The 22,574-nt window shown below is 52.4% G+C and overlaps 1 protein-coding gene and 1 long non-coding RNA gene across 4 annotated transcripts; one reads left to right on the forward strand and one right to left on the reverse strand.

Annotated features, from left to right (window-relative positions):
• Positions 1-514: 514 nt before the first annotated feature.
• LOC106004455 lies at positions 515-22,536 on the reverse strand. The gene is made up of 6 exons (XR_006601427.1): positions 22,318-22,536; positions 19,911-20,126; positions 10,673-11,153; positions 7,334-7,529; positions 6,766-6,846; positions 515-748 (listed from the first exon to the last, which is right to left on the reverse strand). It is a non-coding gene; the product is annotated as an uncharacterized LOC106004455 (long non-coding RNA).
• On the forward strand, positions 2,044-18,269 carry ADCK2 (aarF domain containing kinase 2). 3 transcript variants are annotated; one of them, XM_004741639.3, is made up of 9 exons: positions 2,044-3,923; positions 6,136-6,282; positions 6,640-6,768; positions 7,781-7,876; positions 10,763-11,014; positions 12,406-12,534; positions 13,350-13,403; positions 16,100-16,192; positions 17,840-17,973. In XM_004741639.3, exons 1-8 carry the CDS (start codon positions 2,991-2,993, stop codon positions 16,172-16,174), a joined length of 1,815 nt encoding a protein of 604 aa, XP_004741696.1. In that variant the 5' UTR covers positions 2,044-2,990; the 3' UTR covers positions 16,175-16,192; positions 17,840-17,973. The 3 variants fall into 3 exon arrangements, with proteins under 3 accessions (XP_004741696.1, XP_004741695.1, XP_004741697.1); XM_004741638.3 differs by lacking the exon at positions 16,100-16,192 and having other exon boundaries at positions 17,840-18,269; XM_004741640.3 differs by lacking the exon at positions 17,840-17,973 and having other exon boundaries at positions 15,508-16,156.
• Positions 22,537-22,574: the final 38 nt, after the last annotated feature.

The following is a 22,574-nucleotide window of genomic DNA, read 5'->3' on the forward strand; positions in this document are numbered from 1 at the left end:
GAGGGGCTGTGTCTGGCATCAAGGAGGTAGAGGCCAGAGATGCTGCTAAACATCCTACAATGAACAGTTCAGTTTCGCTTCCCTTCGCCACCCCCCCCCAGCCCCCAACAAAGAATTATCCTGCCCCAAATGTGAATCGTGCTGAGGCTGACAAGCGCAGATTGCTGAGCCACCGTTGCCCATCTCTATCCCCTTCCCCGGGAGTCTTGAACAAGTACTTGCCCGGCATCGCATCTGCTCTGTAACAATATTACGTGGGAAATGCTAAAATCATAGGCACTTGGATCCTGTGAAAAGATAAGCACAGCCAGGAGGGGCTTTGCGCGCCCACCCGAGTCTTCTCCGCCGGGTCTGGGGACGCGGAGGGCGCGTCGGTGCGCTGCACGAGAGAATGGTGCCACCTAGTGGTACCAGGGTTAACAGCAAGAGCGGGAACCTCTCCAAGAACTGGAAACTATTTATAGGGTTAGCTGCGAAGAAAATGTCTATGGAAGAAAAACGGTGACCACCCAAATGAGAATAAAAAGAGGCTATTTATTCAGAGATTTCTATAGCAAGGAAGTCAGCCACCATCACTTGCACGTGGCAGAGACTCAAATACCGGTGGAGACTCAAATGCTAGATTTATGGAGGAAAATAAAAGACTTCAGGTGTGCCCTGCTTGGAGGTTGTTGGCTCCAGGCAGCTGGAGGCCTGGGCATCCTCTGTGATCGGTTTGGAGAAGATATTTGGCTATCTCTGGTTGGTCCTGAGATGGAAGTGGGGGATGCAAATTAGAGAAGTTGGCAGTCATTGATCGGGTCCTGACTATCCGCGTCAGGCGGAGGGTTCAAGTTCTACTGTCCTGTATCTTGCCAGTGTCTGTTTGTGTATTGAGTCTCTTAGGTCATTAATCATCCCAAATACAATCGTGCTGTTACTAATCCTGAACCAGATTACATAAAATAACCCATGTAAGAAGCCGCCTGACTGCAGGCCAACATCTGTGATTTTTAAAGGCTGCCCTTACAGATTCTGACTTAGCGTTCGTATTTGATAAAACGGTGTGATTTTGCTGCCCGTGTGCCTTAATATGGGTGGCATCATTCTCCTCACTGACAATCACATGGGGGCCCCAGGAATCCCTCAAAGTCACCTGCTTGGGTGACTAGAGCTCCTTTCCCCTCTCCCCACCACTACCATCGGCAACACCACCACCATCACCACCTCTAACACGGGGCTATGGCCCCTACTACCCCCACCATCACCTCTGTTTCTCTCTCCCTTGCTGTTTAGAGCGATATGACCTTCCTTTGGTTCTTCAAGGTCAAACCAAACCAACACCCCTCCCCTGCAATGCTTCACACTCAACTCCTTCCTCTTCAGGGCTTTATTCTTTACACATCTGCATACCCTCCCACTCTTCCTCTCCAAAGTAACTGCTGTCCTCAGGGTTCTCCCAATTCTTCACTTCTTTCATGCTCTTGCCACACTGAAATGGCACATTATGCGTTCCCCTGTGGGGTCTCCCTCATGAGTCATCAGCTTGTAAGGGCAGGATGTGTGTCGCTGTGTGTCTCCAAGGCCCTGGGCTCAGCATGATACCTAGTTCAATAATATATAATATTATGAAGCCTTGATAATAATAGATTCTGCTTAAGAAATATGTATTGGGCTCAAAAAGTATTGGCTAAACGAATAAGCATGGTCTTTCAGGAGCCACTCTTCAAGGTCCAAACACATTCCCCAAATCAGTGCTGCCTGGAACTCTCGGTCCAGGGGTAACTAAGCTCTCCCCGCCCCTCCTCACATTCTCCTTAGCTGAAAACCCAGCCTGTGTGCAGAAGGGGCTTTCAGCTCACTGCGCGTCTCAGCGTTTCCACGCCTTTTGTAAGGAAAGCTACTGACAGGCACGGGGAAGGGGAGGGCACACAGGGTGCCTTAGCATTTGGCATTAAATCTATTTATGGAATCCAGGACCCCAGGGCCAGGTTAGCCTCTGAGTGTGTCCGCGCCGCTTCCGCTTTAAGGGGCGGAGCCCGAGCGGGCGGGCGGGGCGCGCCCGGAAGACGCGGCCTCCGCGTCCTTCGCGTCGGATCCCGAGCCCGCCGAGCGCCCTCCCCGGCTCACCGCGGCCGGTGTGCGGCCGCCTGACTCCGGCCCTCCGCGCCCCTCTTCCCCACCCTCCCCACCCCTCTCTCCCCGCTCTCTCCATTCCGATCGCTTGCCCTCCGCACACCCTTCCCGCTGTCGGCGTCCGGATCCTCGGACCCTCATCTTTGAACCTCTGCACCCCTCATCTCCCCGCCCCTGGCTCTTCCCCGCCGCGGTACCCGGTGCCCGGGTCTTCGGCGGTTTGCCCTGCCCCCTCCCCCACGCCGCGGCTCTCAACCCTTTGTCCCGGGTGTACCTTCCTTCTTGCCCCGCACCACCCTTGCCTCCGCCTCCCCCCTGCTCCCGGCACCCGGGTCCTCCGCGCCCACATCCACCCCCACCTCCGCCCAGCCTCTCCGTGCTCTGGGTCTCGGCGGGTGCCCGGGCCCCCGGGCCCCCGCGCGGGTTTGGGTGACCCCGCGGCCGCCAGGCTCTGGCTCCGCCCGCGCCGCCACCTCGCGCAGGTCGCGTCTCCGCTCTGGGCCTGGCCGGGCGTCTGGCTGGGCTCCTTCCGCTGTCACAGTGGGTGCAGTTCTGGAAGCCCCCGAAGGCGCAGCCGGCCTCGGGTCTTAAGTCTAAGCGAGGTACCGAGAGGCAGTGGGGTGCGGAGCGGGGACGGAGGGGCCGGGCTGCGCGGCCTAGGGGGCGCGCCCTGCAGAGCCGGTCTGCGCTTAGCCTGCCCACACTTAGTCTGCACGCAGGGTCTGAGCGGCGCGGGGTCTCGCCGGTACCCCACTTTTAAGTGGGATACTCAGCTGTGAGCCTGGACTCGTGTCAGCCTTGCCTAAAGCGTGAACATAGATGGGTGCCCTTTAAGTCGGGGGCAGGCAGCCTAGGCCAAGGATCTCTGGAAGAGGATGGTGACCCCCTGGCGCTTCTCCGTCAGGGTCTGCTTGTCGCATCTAAGGGGTTTTGAGCTCAGAAAAGAACTCGGGCTTTTAAGATCATCTGGGTGCTCTCGTAATGCCAGACTCTGTTGGCTTCTGCTCGGTACTTTACCCAAACTTATCTCAACCTATGGGGACACTGGTGAGGGGGCCCCTGAGAGCGCATGCCAGCGAAGAGCCAGCTGGAGTGACCTAGCTGAAAATGGACCACTGGAGAGAGTCTCCCAAGAGGGGCAGCTCGGAGGCCTCTTTCTGCACCTCCGCATCTGGCTCCGGGCTGGGGCTCTGTTGATGAAATTCTTCCCTCTCCTTCTCTTCTATCCCCTCACCTACCTGGCTCCCAGCGTCTCCAGCCTCTGGCTCTACCTGCTTCTGAAAGCCACGGAGACCTCAGGCCCAACCTACATCAAACTGGGCCAATGGGCCAGCACCCGGCGTGATCTCTTCTCAGAGGCTTTCTGTGCCCAGTTCTCCAAGCTGCATGTCCGGGTGACGCCCCACCCTTGGACTCACACAGAACACTTCCTGCGGCAGGCGTTTGGGGAAGACTGGGGCAAGGTCCTCTGCTTTGAGAAGAAGGAACCTGTGGGCTCAGGCTGTGTGGCCCAAGTGTACAAAGCACGTGCCAATCCTGCCTTCCTGGAGAATGACAGTGTCCGGAGACTTGCTAAGGCCTCCCGCCTGCAGCCTTCTTCGGAAGCTGGGGCAGTCGGGAGCCTGGGAGATCTCTTTGGACCCCCAGAGAAGGGGTGGGGGTTTCAAGGAAGTCTTGCCGACCAGTCCTTTCTAGAAAGGCTGCTCCTCCCTGAAGCCGACCTGGTTGGATCAAATGCAGTCGTGTCTCAGTCTTTAGCGCGTGCCCACCGACCTGAGCCAGATCACCTCATCCCCGTGGCCGTGAAAGTAAGTGCTTGGATGGCTTCGGCAGACTCTTTCTGTCTAAGATTTTACTGTGTCCACAGAGCTGTCCCGGGTCAGGCACCCCCTTTTGCAAATCACCCCACATTGCTTTCCGCTGATTTTTCTTAGCTTGACTTTTGTGTGCCTATGCTATGCATGCTGTATTTCTTGGTTTGAGGGAGTGGCTGTGTGAAGAGGGTTTGGGGTCTGTTGCCTCTGTGGGGGGAGGAACCACTACTCAGCTGACCTGCTCCTCTGGGGCGAGGATAAATAAGTCAGAGACAGTCTCTGACGTGCTGGGGCGAGCCCAAGATGGCAGTATTCATTTGTACAGAAGTGGCTTCCTCCTGTCACTTTTCCTTTCTAGTCACCCCTGCCTGGGCTCCATCATTTTTTTTTTTTTAAAGACTTTATTTATTTGACACACAGAGAAATCACAAGTAGGCAGAGAGGCAGGCAGAGAGAGAGGGGGAAGCAGGCTCCCCACTGAGCAGAGAGCCCGATGCGGGACTTGATTGCAGGACCCTGAGATCGTGACCTGAGCTGAAGGTAGAGGCTTTAACCCACTGAGCCACCAGGTGCCCTGGGCTCCATCATTTTTTGTCTCCACCCTCTTCCGTCCCATTCAGCGTGGTCCCAGGTCTCTGGCAGACCCCAGTGGCAGGTACCCTTGATGCCTCTCTTACACCTCCTTGGAAACAGCCTTCTGTTTGCACCTACTGAATCATTCTTTCCAAGGCCTGAGGCCCGGCTCTTTATAAATGCTGCCAGTGATTCCCATGAGCAGACATGTTTGGGGAATACGGGACCAAAATATCTTCCGCTCTGTGGAATACTAAGGGAGTGGATGCCAGCTGTGTACCAGGACAGGTGCCAGTCATGGTAGACACATTATTTAGTCTGTAGTGGCTGCCTTTGAGGTAGGCATTGGCTTAACTTGTATCTCTATATATCGCCGCTTTGTTCTCAGCTTTGGAAAGGACTTGATGTGGGGGAGCGGGTGAGGACTATTATCTCCATGGTCTGTTTTGTTTTGTTCTTAGATTTTATTTATTTGAGAGAGAGAGAGTAAGTGTAAGAGAGAGCACGAGCAGGTGGGAGGGGCAGAGGTAGAAGAAGAAGCAGACTCCCCACTGATCAGAAAGCCCAATCCAGGGAGGGAGACAAACCATAAGTGACTCTTAATCTTACAAAACAAACTGAGGGTTGCTGGGGGGAGGGGGGTTGGGAGAAGGGGGGGTGGGGTTATGGACAGGGGGGAGGGTATGTGCTTTGGTGAGTGCTGTGAAGTGTGTAAACCTGGCGATTCACAGACCTGTACCCCTGGGGATAAAAATACATGTTTATAAAAAAATAAAAAATTAAAAAAAAAAGAAAAAAAGAAAGCTCAATCCCAGGACCCCAGGATCATGACCTCAGCTGAAGGCAGATGCTTAACCACCTAGGTGCTCCATGTTTTAAGAAGTGGAGGGGCCCCTGGGTGGCTCAGTGGGTTAAAGCCTCTGCCTTCGGTCAGGTCATGGTCTCAGGGTCCTGGGATTGAGCCCTGCATCAGGCTCTCAGCGGAGAGCCTGCTTCCCTCCACCCCCCTACCCCCGCCAGCCTGCCTCTCTGCCTATGTGGTCTCTGTCAAATAAATAAATAAATAAATAATCTTTAAAAAGCGGAACAGGAGGCTGAGAGGTTGATACCTTGGCCAGTTTCAGACTGGGAAAGAGTTGTAGAACCAACGGGCACGTGAAACCAGACTCTTTCCATACCACTCCGTGCATCTTTGCTGGGGTTCTGTGACTCTAGATCCTTCTCTGACTCAGGCCCTGGTACTGACCCAGTACCTGGTGTGCTCAGCAAAATGCAGATTCTTGCCCCATCCCCAGAGTTGGTGACGCAGTAGGTCCTGGAGGAGGCCTGGCCGTCCACATCTGGGCACTCCACGGTGACTCTGATGCACACTAAGGTTTGGGAGCTGCTGACCTAAACTTAAGGTATTTGGAAGGAAAAGCCAGCCTGTTCTTTCCAGCAAAGCCAAGTGCAGCCCGGAGGGGTTGGCCTGGTGTCTCAGCAGAGGCATGCGGGGGTGAAGGAGGCAGGAGCTTCCCGGGTGTTGGGCTCACATCTGTTCTGCTCTGATGAGAAGTTGGCTTGGCTCCCCGATGCTGGGCCCTGGTCCCATCTGGGTGATCGTTCCCTCCTGATGCCTTCCTGTCCCTGGCAGGTGCTGCACCCAGGCTTGCTGGCGCAAGTACAGATGGACCTTCTGCTGATGAAGATGGGCAGCCGCGTCCTGGCGCTTTTGCCGGGAGTCAAGTGGCTTAGCTTGCCCGAGATCGTGGAGGAATTTGAGAAGCTCATGGTCCATCAGGTGAAGTCTCCTTCCCTCAACTGCAAATCGCATGTCACCTAGTTCTTTCCATCCGCCAGTGGAGAGCCATGGGGGTAAACCTCTGGGATGGGGGGAAGGGCTCCAGGGGCTGGAGTGAAGGGGGGTGAGCAGAAAGGGAAGGGCCAGGAGGCAGGCGAGCCCAGGTGCTACAGGGGTGTCTGCTGTAGCTTCCAGAAGTTCCTGGAGGCCAGAGCGCTCCTCCAGGGTTTCCTGGGGCATTCTTCAGGTGGGGAAGGGGAGGCCGGTGGATGTGGGGACTGGCTAAGCTCTATGGTGGTGTAGACGCTGCCGCCCCATGCCCAGATCACCTCTCGTCCCCTCTCCACATCTCTCTAGATCGACCTGCGTTACGAAGCTCGGAATCTAGAACACTTCCAGTGCAACTTCCTGAATGTGAATTCTGTCAAATTCCCCACCCCCCTGCGTCCCTTTGTCACCAGGGATGTCTTGGTGGAGACTTACGAAGTAAGTGAGAGCTGGCTTCCTGGGGCTGTGCCTTCCACTCAGGGCTGGTCCATCTCCGCTTCCCCTGGAGGTTTCCGTCTGAAAAGACAAAAGCCAAGAGAGCACGGATTACTGTCCGTAAAGCTGAGGGGAGTTTGGATGTAGCACGGGGTGGGGAGGCTGTGTAGGGAGGTGGCTGGGAATCTGGACGTGGTCTCAGACTTTTCTGGACTTGAAAACCTTTCCATTTTATTTGCTGGTGATGTCAGTTTCCTCCTGTGTAACAGTGGGCGCCTGTCCCTGCCGCTCAGGCTTGTCCCAGGAGTCAGTGACACATTGAATGCAAAACGCCTTCAGAGTTTGCACAGGGGAAGTGCTCAGCAGTGGCCTTAGCTGTTGCCTAGACTGGCCTCCTTTGTAAAACTGCTAACGTTTGATCCAGGGTGACACGAAAGGCCCAATGTTACTGGCTATGTGACCTTGAGGAAGTTCCTTAAACTCTCTGGGCTTTAGTTCTTCTCTTTGCCACTGCGGAATAACAAGGTGGATCTCAACGGGCACTTGTCTCAGCGGATAAATAACTCACCTACATGAAATGGTTGTTTACTGTGTCCTTCCTTCTCTTTCTCCCCTTTCTCTCCATTTTCTCGCTCGAGGTCACAGAGCTCACTCATGGCCTTGTTGGCTCATTGCTGATCAGAAACTAGCTCTCCGGAGCCCCGCTCCTTGTCTTCTCTGTGACATTACATCTCACGCCTGTGGGCAGCAGAGTGAAGGGTTTCCTACAGAATAAACCAAGGGGAATCGTTTTTGTTTTGTTTTTTTTTTTTTTTGAGAAATATTACCTAAGGGGAAAGCGGGCAGGTTCAGATTAACTTGCAGACGACAGACTCAGAGCGATCGGGAGGAAGGGAAAACTCTTTGGGCAGAGTAAGGATGGGAAGGCAGCGCGATGGGTCATGTGGGGGTGGGGAGCAGGGCAGGGGGTGTGCCGTCTGGGGTCCAGCTCTCTCTCCCCTGACGTTCCTTAAAGGAGAGCGTGCCTGTGTCCAGCTACCAGCAGGCGGGGATCCCCACTGACTTGAAGAAGAAGATCGCCCGGCTGGGGATCAACATGCTGCTGAAGATGGTGAGCGCGTGGGCTGGGAGGGAGCGCTCCGGCCCTGCATGGGGTCGAACTGCGTGTGGGGAGGTGGCAGAGACGCTGGTCCTGGTCGGCTGTCAGGATTAGGGGGGGCGGTGAGCAAAGCAGCAAGCCACCACGTTGAGAGTCTGCTCTAGAGATAGTGGAGCCTACCAGAACGCCCCTTCATTCTATGCCTTTCTGTTAAGCGCGGCGTCGGGGGCGTGCACCGGTCACCATGCCAGGTGCTGCGGAGCGGGGCGGGGGCAGCAGACCCAGGCCCTGCCCAGGTTGCCGGTGCTTTGGACAAACAGCCGGAGACGCCGCATGCGCAGTGGTATTTCGTTCATTCGTCCAGCAGCTGAGACCCCGCTCTGTGTCCTGCCCCGAATTAAGTGCTAGGTAGACGGCAGTGAGCGAAACGGACCTGATTACAATGTTCCTGGAACTACCATTCCCTGAGAAGACTGGCCACAGATCAGTACAGGATACACAGGGACCACAGGGTCATTCAGGAGGGGCCCGTCCTGGCCGCGGGGTTTGGCCGGCGTGAATGACAGCGGCCGGGGGCTGGATGGCTCGTTGTAGGCAGCAAAGAGGATGAGCGTCCCGGTCTGGAGGGCGCAGGAGCTGGGTAAGAAGGAACAGGTGTGTGGCTGGAGTGGGAGGAAAGGACCGATGTGACTGACGTGGCACGGTGGGGGCAGAGGCCGGTGGCCACAGTGGGGCAGAGGTGAGCGCAAGAGCAGAGCGGGCCCAGCCAATACCTCTAGCCTCGAGTGGAAAGTCAGCCACCCCCGACTGAGGACCGTGCCGGGAGAGCTGGGTGTCCCCTCGGTCGGCGTGTGCTGTTTTACCGTAACCCTTTGTGGTGGGAGTTCAGTGGGGAACCAGGACCCAGGACTCCGAGGGGCACCTTGGGTCAGAGGGGAAGCAGCAGTGGGAGCCGCTGCGGGAGAAGCAGCACCAAGCAGCACCCAGGAGACAGGAGATCATGACAGGCTGCAGATGGCAGGATCGAGGCCAGGGGCGAAAGCCGGGGGGCCGAACTGATAGCCACGTGCCGGGCGGTTCGGCCCTGGGGTCAGCCAGTGTTTTGTACCTCCAGCCGGCAGGTGTGCCGGCCCTGGCTTCTCTAGTTCTCAGGATTTCACCAGAGTAGCACTTGTCTCACCTCCTTCAGAGCCAGAACCCAGGACCAGGAGGGTGTCTCTGGGGCCCGGGGCTGTGGCAGGAGATGTCCCCAGAGAGCCTCTGTAGCGGCAGCTCTCTGCACCCTCCCCTGGACTGTCCTTCCCCTTAGGAAGGCTTGCTGGTGGCTTCTGACCGCGGAGATGACCTTTCACAGGACGCACATTCCTGTCCCACAAAGTCACACCTGACTTCTGTCCATCATAGTCCCTGGAGCTTTCTTTCCTGCTTAGGAGGTTCAAAGCCACTTCCCCCTGCACACCCGATTCTGTGTGCCGGGATGGCTGTTGGTGTCACAGTCCGGCTTCTCTATGATGGGCAGAGGGAGGTCATGGAGGGCAAGTCTGATTTAGGAAATGTTTTTTAAAAATGTAGTTCTGGGGCGCCTGGGTGGCTCCGTGGGTTAAGCCTCTGCCTTCTGTGGTCATGATCTCAGGGTCCTCAGCAAGGAGCCTGCTTCCTTCTCTTTCTCTGCCTGCCTCTGCCTACTTGTGAGCTCTCTCTGTCAAATAAACAAATAAAATCTTAAAAAAAAAATAAAAAGGTAGTTCTGTGGGGCACCTGAGTGGCACAGTTGGTTAAGAGTCTCCCTTCAGCTCAGGTCATGATGCTGGGGTCCTGGGATTGAGCCTCCCACCCCAGTCCCCGTTCAGCAGGGAGCCTGCTTCTCTCCCTTTCCTTATTGCTCCTTCTGCTTGTGCTCTCATTCTGTCAAATCAGTCAATCTTTAAAAATAAAATAAAATAAAAATAAAAAGGTAGTTCCATGCATTTTAAGAACTTAGAATTGGGGGGAAATCTTTAAGCAATGGGTAGATAATTATTCTGAATTAGACTATTACTGCTAAAATCACAGAATAAAACTAAGTCCTTTAGTTCAGGTTGTGATTTCAGGGTTGTGATATGAAGCCCCACATCGGGCTCTGTGCTCAGGGCAGAGTGTGCTTGTCCCTCTCCATCTCCCACTGCCTCTCCCCCTGCTCACGTGCGTGCTCTCTCTCTCTCTGTTTTTAAAACCAATGAATCAATCTTAAAATAAGTAAGTCCTTTAAAATGCAGTTCAGTCTTTGTTTTTTCATGTTCCCTTATAATCTTTTTATTTTTCTTATTATTTTTAAAAATTTTATTTGTTTGAGAGACAGTGAAAGTGAGAGAGATCACAGAGGGAGAGGGAGAGGCAGGCTCCCAGCTGAGCAGAGCCTGATGCAGGGGTCAATCCCAGGACTTTGGGATCATGACCTGAGCCAAAGGCAGACGCTTACCCCGAAATTATTTTTTTCTTAAAAATGTCAACCTGGGGGCACCTGGGTGGCTCAATGGTTTGGGGCCTCTGCCTTCGGCTCAGGTCATGATCTCAGGGTTCTGGGATCGAGCCCCACATCTGGGGGGGGGGTCTCTGCTCAGCAGGGAGCCTGCTCCCCTGCACCGCCCCCGCCTGCTTCTCTGCCTGCTTGTGATCTCTGTCTGCCAAATGAACAAATAAAATCTTAAAAAGAAAAAAAAAGCTTTAAAAAATGTGAACCTGGCCTGTCCCAGGACAACTTCTGAATGCATGACATAAGCAGTGAGGCTTTGTGTACTCCGCCATCGTACTCAATCCCTGGGCACTTACTGTCACCTTGGAAGCTTTTCTGCATATGGTCTGGTGCCGCTGGGGCGGTGAGGGTTGCCTCTGCCTTGAATAGCGCCGATCTCCTTCCAGATATTTGTGGACAACTTTGTCCATGCAGACCTCCACCCGGGGAACATCCTGGTCCAGGGCGCTGACGGTCTTTCCAAGAGTCGAGAGGCACCGCTACAGCAGATGGATGTCTGCAACACGCTGGTGGTGGCCATGACCCCCGCCCGCTGCCCGCTGCGCCTGGTGCTGCTGGATGCCGGCATCGTGGCGGAGCTGCAGGCTGCGGACCTGAGCAACTTCCGGGCCGTTTTCATGGCTGTGGCGATGGGGCAGGTGAGCCCCAGCGGGCCTGCGGGAGCTGGGGACGATCTTTCATTGCAGGACGACTCTGCCCTTGTCAATCTTGCAAATGCCTGTGTTTGCCACAGGTGCTCCTGCTGAACGTAGGTGGGACGGAGCGAGAGGGGCAGGCCTGGGAGGGAGAAGGAGAGAGGAAATGAAGCCATCTAAGGGGTCTTTAGTCAGAATGTGCCGATGCCCCTGGGGGACACCTGTTCCAAGCGGCTCAGGGTTTGGGATGAGGGGAGGAAATGACTCCAGCCCGAATGCTGTTTTGTACCAGTAGTTTCTCTTCCCTCACCAGTAGACCTGTGGGTGGTCATTGGGAACACTGGCCTCTTGTCTGAGTAACCATCAGGCTGGTGAGAAGCAGCAGTACAGAGGACTTCCGCTCCAAGTGTGGGAAGGTCCCTTGGAATCTGGATTGGTTTTTGACTCCCGACCCCGTGGCTGCTAGGGGCTTCGGTGGTTGAGAATTATTATTTGCAGAAAGGGATTCGGCACAACCTCTAATGAGTCAACTTAAAGTATGATGTCAAGAGTGACCATGAAGAAACTCTCCAACCAACTGGTGTGGAATTTTCCAGCAAGAAAGACCCTGGCAAAGAGAGAATTGTTTTTGTTTTTTTAAAGGCAGAATTCAGGGGAGCCGCTGCTTATTTGGGAGCCTTCTGAGGGGACAGTTCAAAGGCTTGAGTCTGAGACAGTTGAAAGTGTCCCCCGAGTCAAGGTTAAACACTGAGGTCCAGTGGCAGGGTGTGGGGGGGGGGGACATTCCCCTGCACAGATTGGGATGAAGGAAAATTATAGCCAGAGAGAAAGAGCTCGGCTCCCAGGGCTGCACTGTGGGAGGTGGAAGGCTCTGGGAGTGACTACTAGGGTGTTCAGGGAGACTGGGAGGCTCTGGTCTGAGGGTGCCCAGTGTGGAGGAGGAGGAGGAAGGCTGGAGCACAGAGGCTGGGTCAGGGGTGAGTAGGGAATTCTCCTCGGCCAAGAAGAGCGCCCACAAGGCGAGTGTAGCCGGTCCAGTCCAGAGGTAGGTCCCAGAGACTCTGGGGATAGGCTGGTTGGTCAGCAGGGCCTCTTGGAGCATGAGCGGCAGGACCCTGGCTTCGCCGCCATGCCCTGCATGGCTGGTGAAGGCGGAGGAGATGATGGTGAAGGAGATGGCTGTAACAGCATGGCGGGGGCTCCCACCAATTTCAAAGTCTCTGTCGGTTACCATGTATTCTGGATGGGGTGAGATTAAAAATGGATGGGTGGTCAGCAGCAGGATGGTTGAAACCTTGGGTGGAAGCAACTAGGGTAGGAGGAAGTCTGGGCAGAGTGTCTAGTGTTAGGACCTCTCTTGACTCTACCAAGTTCCTTGCCTTCACGTCTTGTAGGGCCAGAGAGTGGCCGAGCTCATCCTGCATCACGCCCGGGCCAGCGAGTGCAGGGACGTGGAGGCGTTCAAGGCTGAGATGGCCACACTGGTGACCCAGGCCAGGAAGAACACCATCACCCTGGAAAAGGTGAGCAGGCCGCTCGAGGGGCAGAGGCGTGGGGGTGTTTACCACCCCGGCTCTTGGATGGAGCAAAGGTCGAAGGTCTCCTCTTTATGGGAGAGGTCTCAGGCAGTGTTGAGTTTTAAGGCAGATGAAGAGCAAACCTGTCCTCTGCCTGCGTCTTTTGGGTGTGAGCAGGTCCCTGGCATCCCGGGCTCTCAAGAGTGGCTCCTTGACCTGGTGGCTGCTGGCGCGGTGACATTTATAGTGCCGTAACCCCTCCCTGTCCCCGGTGTAGCCATTCTGCTGCTTCACCCGGGAGCAGGGGCTCAGCTGAGCAGGGAGGGAGGGAGGACGAAGGCCCCTGAGCAGCCAAAGGACATACCTAACCTTGCTGTTCTTTCTTTACATGTGAACAGAAGCCCACTGTGTGTTTTAGCTATAGTTCTAGCAAACTTGACTTTTTTCTCACTGAGTGCACGGTCTACACTAGCAGGAGCGAGTCCGAGCAAGGAGTGGGCCCCCGGTGGTGAGGAGTGGCGGCTGCACCCCGGCCCTTCCCATCTTGTGGATTTGGATGGGATTTCTGTGTGTGCTGGGGTGATGGGAGTGATGGGGTAGCAGGGCCTCGAGGCTCCACTCCGCCAGGGGTCTTTGAACTCACTAGTGCGATGGTGCGTGTGCAGTCCTTTCTTGAATTTGTCTGACAGTTGGGTGTGTGTGGGGGGGGTGGTTGTGAGTGTGGGTGTGAGCGGGTGTGGGCGGGGGATGGGGAGGGCTGGGGCTGGAAGGGAGAGGAGCAGTGGACGGGCCTCTGCAGTCAGTTTTATTTTGTTTTCCAGCTTCAAGTTTCCAGCCTTCTGTCCAATGTCTTTAAGTTACTGATGACTCACAAGGTGAGGCCCCTGGTGGAGTCGAGCTCCTGTGCTCTGGTTGGGTTGGTGGGGAGGGGTCTGGGGAGGCGGGAGGGGGGCCGCAGGGTGCTGAGAGGGACCTCTCCTACAGGACACCTCAGTTGTGCAAACATGTTCTGTGCTAGTCCGTGTGTGTGAAGGGTGTTGTTTCCATTTCTTGACATGGTCACGGCATGACCACAGTTGGTCGGGGTGCCTGTCAGTCTAGCAGTCTCAGTACTCGTGATCCCTCACTGGAGGAATAGGTTTTTACAAATGCAAAAATTGACCAATTCAGGCTTTCCATACCTCTTCCCTCCTCAGTTCACATCACTGATCCTTAGTCTTGATGTAAGTCATGCTTCGTTTTTGCTGGGGTCGGGGCAGCCCAAGAGGAGGTGCCTCTTGTTCTGGTGTGTTTGGAGGTCGCAGGGGGGCTGTCTGGGCCTTTGCCTCCTGGCCCAGTCCCTTGGAGGGAAGTGATCTCATGGGTCTTCACCTCCGCCTTCACCTTGGGCTCTGTCTCCTTGTGACAGGGGCAGTCTTGGGCCACTCTCCAGAGTCAAGCTGCCAGCCGAGGGTATAAGGTGTTGAGGGCAGGCAGGTTCTCCTCTGAAGATGGCCTCTCCCATTGCTTCTCGAGGTTCTGTAGTCTGATCATGAAACTCTGCATGGGAAAGGCAGCTTTTTTTTTTTTTTTGAAATTACATTAAATATTTTTAATTAAACTTCTAATTTTGGAATAATTGTGGACTCACATGCAGTTGTAAGAAATAATACAGAGAGCTCCTGTGAATCTTTTACCCAGTGTCCCCCAGTGGTAGCATCTTACAGTATTCTAACAGGGACTGACATTGATATAATCAAGGTACAGAATATTTCCATCAAAAGGCAGCTATCTGACAAGGATTGTAACACACAGTTGAGAGTCAGAAGGGTGTGTGGCTTGGCACCGTCATCTTACAGGAGGCACGATGGAGGCAGGGTGGCCCGTTTGGCTCCCTGAGCCTTGTGGGCGGAGCCCAGACTTGACACACAACCAGGGGGTCTCAGTCCTGTGCTCTTCCTGCCGCTCCGCTCTTGCTCTGCAGCGGCTGTGTGCTTGGAACGAAACCAACGCACAGCCTTAGGGCTTCCCCAAGTATGCCATGGACTCGCGGGGTAACCGGTCCAGCGAGCCCGTGTGGGATGCCTGCCCACCTGGCATCGGTCACGCTGGGTGCTTTTCATCTGGTGTCTCATTCAAATCTCAGGACAGCGCCCCCAGGCAGGTATGATCTCTGCCATAGTAGCCGCACGAAGAGATGGGCCCCGAAATGTTAGGTGGCTCCCCACGTCCCACCCACTGTGCACAGCAGAGCCACGGTCTGCACCTGTCTCCGGCTCTAGGGTTGCCTTTGTTGGTGGGGTTGTGGTAAAAAGCTTGATGCTTTCCGAAACTTTTGACAAGTTCTGTTTTAAAAATGACTTTAATATCATGGTGGGTTTGGGAAAAGCTTTAATCACTGTTAGGGAGTGGGGCTGGAGAGAAACAGGAGTGAACACACACTCCTGGGCGTTCAGTTGCACGCAGTGCGGAGCGGGGAGCCAAGGCTCACACTCCCCAGCTCCGGCCCCCACGAGCCTCTCCCAGCCCCCAGGGCAGGCTGGAAGACTGGCAGAGTCGGAGAGTCGTCGTGGGGTGTACGCTGAGCTCCCTGTCTGCACCCCGTAAGTGCCTGATTTAGCTGTGTCATACTGTCAGTATCCCTCTTAAGCCCTCCACATTCCTCATGGCAGACACCTAAGCCAAGAGGCCGGCCAACAAACCCATGGCCACCCAGCCCCTGTGGCAGGTTCAGATCCGGGTGCTGCAGTCTGACCACACAGCCCGGATTCGTACGGCTTTGTCCTCCTGCCTCCTGTGCTCCAGGTCCCGACACGGCCTTCCCGAGACACAGTGGGGGACACAGTGGGGGACACAGTGGGCAGAAGCTCCCTAAAGCTTTGCCATTCACACTGCTGTTCCCGGAATGGAAGAGCGGAGAATGTCTGGTACGAGGACTGTGTTCTGGGTACTTCACTCGGCGTTTAGCTTTTCTAAAAACTTAAAAATGTTTCCTTACAGTTAAAAATACATATACAGAATTTACCCTAACCACTTCCAGTGCACAGTTCAGTAGTGTCAACCGTATGCACATGGCTGTGTGGCAAATCTCCAGAACTTGCTCAACTTGCAAAATGGAAACTATATCTATTGAACAGCTCCCGATTAATTTCTCCCTCTTCTTCGCCCCTGGCAACCGCCATTCCACTTCGTTTCCATGATTTGGGTGACTTTAGTTATCTCGTATAAATGGAGTTGTGCAGGATTTGTCCTTTTGTGCCTGGATCATTTCCCTCACCATGATGCCCTCGAGGTTCATCTGGATTGTGGCATGTCACAGGATTTCTTTCTCAAGACTAAAGAATATTCCATAGTGTGTGTGCATACCGTGTTTTCTTCATTCGTTCATCCATCCGTGGACATTTGGGCGACTTCCACCTCTTCCACCTCTTCCACATCTATTATGAACGATGCTGCCGTGAACACGGATGTGCACGTGTGTCTTTGAAGACCTGCTTTCAGTTCTTTTGTATGTTTACCCAGAAGTGGGACTGCAAGACCATATAGTATATTCGTGATTTTTGAGGAAGCTCTGTACCGCTTTTCCACACAGGATTTTGCCTTCCTGCCATCAATATACAAAGGATCTGGTTTTCCAGATCCCTACCAACACTTGTTGTCGTTCTGACGACGGTCATCCTAACAGGTGGGAGGTGGCATCTCATTGTTTGTGTGTGTGTGTTTTTTTTTTTTTTTTTAAGATTTTATTTATTTATTTGAGAGAGAGACAGTGAGAGAGAGCATGAACGAGGACAAGGTCAGAGAGAGAAGCGGACTCCCCATGGAGCTGGGAGCCCGATGCGGGACTCGATCCCGGGACTCCAGATCATGACCTGAGCCGAAGGCAGTCGTCCAACCAACTGAGCCACCCAGGCGTCCCTCATTGTGGTTTTGATTGCATTTTCCTAATGATTAATGATGGTCAGCCTCTTTCATAGGCTTGCTGGCCAATTGTATGTCTTTTTTGGAGAAATGTCTATTCATGTGGCACTTAATTTTTTAATGAAATATTTCTTAGAAACACAGATTAGAAAGAATACAGCAAACACTGAAGAACTCAGCACTCAGCTTAAGAATGAAAGCATTTGGGGTGCCTGGGTGACTCAGTAGGTTAAGCCTCTGCCTTCGGCTCAGGTCATGATCTCAGGGTCCTGAGATCGAGTCCCGCATCGGGCTCTCTGCTTTGCAGGGAGCCTGCTTCTCCCTCTCCCCTTGCCTGTTGCTCTGCCTACTTCTGCTCTCTATCTCTCTGTCAAATAAATAAATAAAATCTTAAAAAAAAAAAAAAAAAAAAAAGCAAGCAAGCATTTCCAGTGGTGTTGAAGCACCATTTAACTCCCCAGACAGCTTTTCAGGCCTAGCTCTCTCCCCCTCACACAGTGGCCTTGATCAAGTCACTTAGCCACCCTGTGCTTGAGCTTCCTTTTTATAGAATGGGGATGATGATAGTACTTCTTTTTTTTGTTTAAAGATTTTATTTATTTATTTGACAGAGACACAGTGAGAGAATGAACACAAGCAGGGGGTGTGGGAGAGAGAGAGGTAGGCCTCTTGCTGAGCAGGGAGTCAGATTTGGGGCCTGGTCCCAGGACCCTGGGATCAGGACCTGAGCCGAAGGCAGACACTTAATGACTGAGCCACCCAGGTGCCCCATGAGGATAGTACTTTTGAGAATTAGTTGAGTAATTCACTTAAATTGCTATTACTATTAACCTGGCTCCAAAGGGGAAGAAGTTGGGGTGCCTGGTCTGCCTTTGGCTCAGGTCAGGATCCCATGGGTACTGGGATGGAGCCCTGCATCGGCTCCCTGCTCAGCAGGGAGCCTGCTTCTCTCTCGCCCCTGTGCTCATGCTCTCTCTTGTTCTCAAATAAATAAATAAATAAAATCTTTTTAAAAAGGGTAGGGGGAGAAGCTCTTCTATGTTTGAGCAAAGCCATTTGTGCGTGGTCTCAAAAGGCTACTGCAGATCTTGAAGAATGACCCTCATGTAGATTTATAGTTTCTGGTTTAGCTATGAGATATTCATTGTATTATTTTTAAGTCCTTCAAACGTACACACACCCACCCTTAGAGAAGGACATGCTGCATCCCCCAGATTTTCCCTTAACATTTCTCGTACATGGGAGGTTGGTTGAGTAGATGAGATGGTGGGGAGAACGATGAGGTAGGGGAAAGAGTGACAGGTAGATGGTAGAAGTCCCAGCAGGCCCAGAGTGGACAATCACATGGTCACCCAGGATACCATCTCTAGATCAGAGGGCTTTAGAAAGAACCAGTCTTTTTCTGTTTCAGGTAAAGCTTGAGAGCAACTTTGCCTCCATTGTATTTGCCATCATGGTGTTGGAGGGCCTTGGCCGCTCACTGGACCCCAAACTGGACATCCTGGAGGCAGCAAAGCCCTTCCTTCTGAAAGGACCAGCGTTCCCCCGCTGACCGCAGCAGTGGGCATGCAGTGGGCATGCAGTGGGCCTTCGTCTCAGGACTAAAGGCCACTTCCGACAGCCTCCCATGGCAGCCTGAATATTCTAAAATTGGGATGCATGGAAGGCATACCACATTTTTTACCCTGACTTGGTTTCAGGCATCTGTTTTAAAAGCTTTGGGTTACTTAGGGGAAGTAAAGGGAGGGAAGCCTCCTAGCCATTCAGTCATGGATGCTGGGCCTGGTGTTGGGGATAATAATGTTCTGTGGAGGAGGACAAATAAACTGAGTTATTTTGTTTTCTTGTTTCTGTCTCTTCTCTTTTTAACCCTGTCTGCTTCCGGATCAGGTGGGGCCTGCTGGGTGTTCCGTGACTCTGAGATTTAGGTAGGAAAGTGTCACGGAATCCTGTAGACCCATGGCTTCCAAATGTTTCTGATTATGTACCCTACTGGTGAGATATATGTATTTACATGTGTATGTGCACATGTATCACTTATTTATGGGTTTTATACAGGTCCTACCACCACTAGAAATCTCTGGAGGCACAGTATATACTTTGGGCAAATTTTGCTGTACTTCAGAATTATCTTCTTGATAATTTTAAATATTTTTTGATGATCTCCTGAGCAATTTTTTTACAAGGTATACCAGGGACAAGAGCAGAATGGGCTCTGCCATTTTCTTCAAGTTCCCCTGTGCTCACATGTTAGCATTCAGACTACAGTTTCTCTGAGTCATGTTCAGCCCCTTTTCCATTTGTCTGGAGTCAGTTTTGGCTAATATTAACCTAGAGATAATAAAATCAGTATTTCCCGTTAAACAGGGCCTGAATCTGCAGTAGCGCCCCAGCGACACCCCAGCAAAGGATTAAAGCGGCCACTGCCCACCTTTCTGCACGGGGCCCACTCACGGGCACTGGGCGGCCTGCACGGACTCAGAGGGTACCAGGGTCAGCTGGTGGAGTAGGTACTAGTAAAGCTTAGTTTCTCTCTTCCTTTCTTTCATTTCGTTCCTTCCTTCCTTTCAGATTTTATTTATTTATTTTGAGAGAGAGAGAGTGTGAGCAGAGGGGAAGGGAAGAGGGAGAGAGAAAGAAGCTGACTTCCCGCTCACAAGGAGCCTGAAGCAGGAAGTGGGGCTTGATCCTAGGACCCTGAGATCATGACCTAAGCCAAAGGCAGATGCTTAACCAACTGAGCCACCTAGGCGTCCCTAGTTTGCTTGTTTCTTTTCCTTTCTTCTTCTTCTTTTTTTTTTTTTTTAATAAGAAATAGCATTTTCGGGGCACCTGGGTGGCTCAGACATTAAGACCCTGGGATCCTGGAATAGAGCCCTGCATCGGGCTCTCTGCTCAGCGGGAGGCCTGCTTCTCCCTCTCACACCCCCTTGCTTATCTGTCAAATAAATAAATAAAATCTTAAAAAAAAAAAAAAAAAGAAATAGCATTTTCTCCTACATCCCAGTGGACTCTCTTGCTTGCTTTGGAGACCACTGCTCTAAGTAGTGAGTGAAAATCAAGCTTTCTGCTCTCTGGAAGTTCTGCTCTGACCACAGGACTAGATTCTTCCATTCTTTTCTTCTCAAGAATTCCTTTCTGTCTTTTAGGAAGCAACTAAGGTTTAGTCAGAGGTTCATTTGGGGTGGTTTTTTTCAAAGAGTTAGGGTGGCTCAAGGTAGTTGGGAGGGGGCAGTGGCACCATTTAGCTCCTTCATGGACACTCCGGGCAGACACAGGGCAATTGTATCAAGTGCACATACGCTGTGAGGTGAGGGGGGCACAGGCACAGAGCGGGCACTGCCCTGAGTCCACACCAGCACTACTGAGCTTTGACTAAAAGCCAATCGGTTTACTCACACCACTGTGACACATATTAGTTATCTATCAGTGCCTACAAACTACGCAAAACTTAGTGGCTTGAGAACAACAAAACTTAGTACCTCACAGTGTCTTCAAGTCCGAAATCTGGGTGCTGCTTCCCGGGCCCCAGCTCAGGGTTTTGCTCGAGCTGTGGGTATTTTAAGGCTCCACAGGGGTGGGTCTGATGCCAAGCTCATTCACAGGGTGGTTGGCACAATTCAGTCCCTCATGGACTGTTGGACCGAGGGCCTCAGTTCCTCAGGAAATTTTACAGCAACAGAAAATGAACACAGGCTCTATAGAACAGAAGAAAAATGGGTAACAGATATGCTTTAATATGGGTACTTTGCTTATTTTTAAATTAAGCACATTAAAAAGGCAAAACTTGATTCATAAAGTCATCTTCTTAAGGAGAAAATGCTATGGCTACTTCCTTGGCTGAACAGGGAGCCTGATGTGGGGCTTGATCCCAGCACCCTGGGATCATGACCTAAGCTGAAGGGAGATGCTTAACTGACTGAGCCACCCTGGCAGCCCTGTGGAGTAGGTTCTTGATTTGGGGTTAGGTGCTCTCTGTTAGGTCATTTAGAGTCTGTCTTTTGTTAGCTTTTGTCAGTTTGTTAACACTTGACTGGGAATTTGATTCATCATGTAGCCGGTGAGAGCTCAGTGTCAGGGCTTGGCATGCTTCCTCTCACCTTCTGAAATGCATCCTTTCAAATGGGCGCTCATCGTGGGGCGCCTGGGTGGCTCAGTTGGTTAAGCGGTTGCCTTGAGCTCAGGTCATGATCCAGCATCCTGGGATCAAGTCCCGCATCGGGCTCCTTGCTCGGCGGGGAGCCTGCTTCTCCCTCTGCCTCTGCTGCCACTCTGCCTGCCTGTGTGCTCTCTCTCTCTCTCAATCTCTCTGACAAATAAATAAATAAAATCGTAAAAAAAAAAAAAAAAAAAAAAAAAGACAACAAACCCAAGTATTTAAATAAAAATGGGGCGCTCATCTGAGACCCCAAAAGAAGCCTCCCAACCCCTAGCTGCCGTCATGTAGCCTGCCTAAAGCAGTAAAGGATATTTGCCCTGGGAGTTCTTAAAGCATGTCTGCAGAACAAACATGCATCCCTGCTACACAGTCAAAATAGTTTACTGATTGGACCCTAAACTTTCTATAGTAAAAAGACCCAGAATTTGTAATGTAAGACATTAAAGCCAAGGACCCCACAAGTGGTCTATAAAACAATATTGCTTTAAGTGCAATATTTAAGTGTAAAAGTTTTTTTTTGTAATTCAGCAAGAAAGTGAGGGTGAGAATGGATTTTAATTCACCAGAATCCAGGTTTTGCTACTTAGGAAGGGAAGACATAACAAAGCATAAACATTTCCTGAATATGTGTTGTGGGCCAGGTACTCTCTTAAATGACTCCCACTCAGATGGGGTCCTGATACTCAGAGAAGTAGAGTGACTTGTCCAAATTCATAGAACTATTTACTGAAGTTTGAACTTTAGATATTTTGGCCCTTTTTTTGTTTGTTTGTTTAAGCTGTGCCTCCCCTCCCCCTTGGCCTTGACATCATAAATTCATTCTTTGCTGGGACCAGGGAAGTTGTGTAGCCTGGGGAGTGAGCTGCCAAGGAAGGATGATGGAAAGCCCTGTCTTCCCAAATCATGAACTTCCTATTTAGTGGCTCGTTTATGTCACTAGAAAGGGTAAGTGAAGAATGGCAGCTCAAAGAAAGCCACGCCAGTGTATCAACTAGAAAGTCAACTTTTATCTAGAGGAAAGTGGATTCTCCTCCAATTTATATACCAAGTGGACAACAGGAGAGAGTCCTAAAGGGCCAGAGGGTTAATTAATAGGCTGTTCAGAAGGCCACAGGGAGTGTAATCCGTAAGCTTTACCTGAGCCTAACTCCACGGAGAGAGACTGTCCCGTTACAGGGCACCTGGAGACCCACATCTTGGCACAGAGGGACAGGTGTCATTTATAGTCAAGGCACTCAACTCCCTAAACTCTGTAAGTACCCTATTTTTCTTGCCTGAGTGTGACCTCTTCAGTGTTTAGCTGAAGGAGCATATGATCCATCTCAAATTGAAATCCCCAAGGTGTGAGGCTGGCAGGCTAACTTTATAATTTAATCAAACCCGGAACTTTTTAGGGAAGCTGTAACCCACACAGCAGTAAAGACCCTAAGAATTTGCGGGAGTGACGTGGGGTGGGTGCCCAGAGAAGCTCAGAGTCCATCCAGGATTTACTAGAAAGCACTATTTAGAGAGAAAGCCGAGAATCCAGGGCGTGGCTCAGGATCAGAGCGCGGCGTAAACCGGAGGCCACGCTTAAATGCAGATTCCTCGGCCCTACTTCGGACTGCAGAGGCTCTGAGGTCGGGCTCCTCAGGTGAATGCGATGCCACCGGCCCACGTAGGAATATTTGGGAACCACCGATGGGCTGCCGGTCCGTTATCAAGTTTGCAGAGAAAGAGTAAGACAAGACCTTATAGAGACCGTTGGGAGCCTCTTGCAGGAGAGGAGAGTACAAAAGACTAGCTTTGGGGACGTCCTCTGGCTCAGAGGGTCCGGCGGCCTCAAAGGGTCCGGAAGGCAGTTTACTCAGGCGCAGCAGGCAGAGGAGCGGGCGGAGGTGGGAAAACACCATCGAGATCAGCAGTCGGGGAGGAGCGAGAGCCGACTCAGTGCTGGCTTCTAAGCACACCCGTGCAGAGGTTCCTAGAGCCGAGCCCGAAGCCCCGC

Source organism: Mustela putorius, unplaced genomic scaffold (genome assembly GCF_011764305.1).
Source record: "Mustela putorius furo isolate JIRA1106 unplaced genomic scaffold, ASM1176430v1.1 tig00003845_pilon_pilon_pilon, whole genome shotgun sequence".
NCBI lineage: Eukaryota > Metazoa > Chordata > Mammalia > Carnivora > Mustelidae > Mustela > Mustela putorius.

Bases quoted from the DNA above. Each gene is read 5' to 3' on its own strand.
- ADCK2 (XM_004741638.3), top strand. From the start codon at position 2,991: ATGGTGACCCCCTGGCGCTTCTCCGTCAGGGTCTGCTTGTCGCATCTA. The intron at 6,769-7,780 runs GTAAGTGAGAGC...CGTTCCTTAAAG, and splicing joins TCTTGGTGGAGACTTACGAA to GAGAGCGTGCCTGTGTCCAG. The intron at 7,877-10,762 runs GTGAGCGCGTGG...ATCTCCTTCCAG, and splicing joins TCAACATGCTGCTGAAGATG to ATATTTGTGGACAACTTTGT.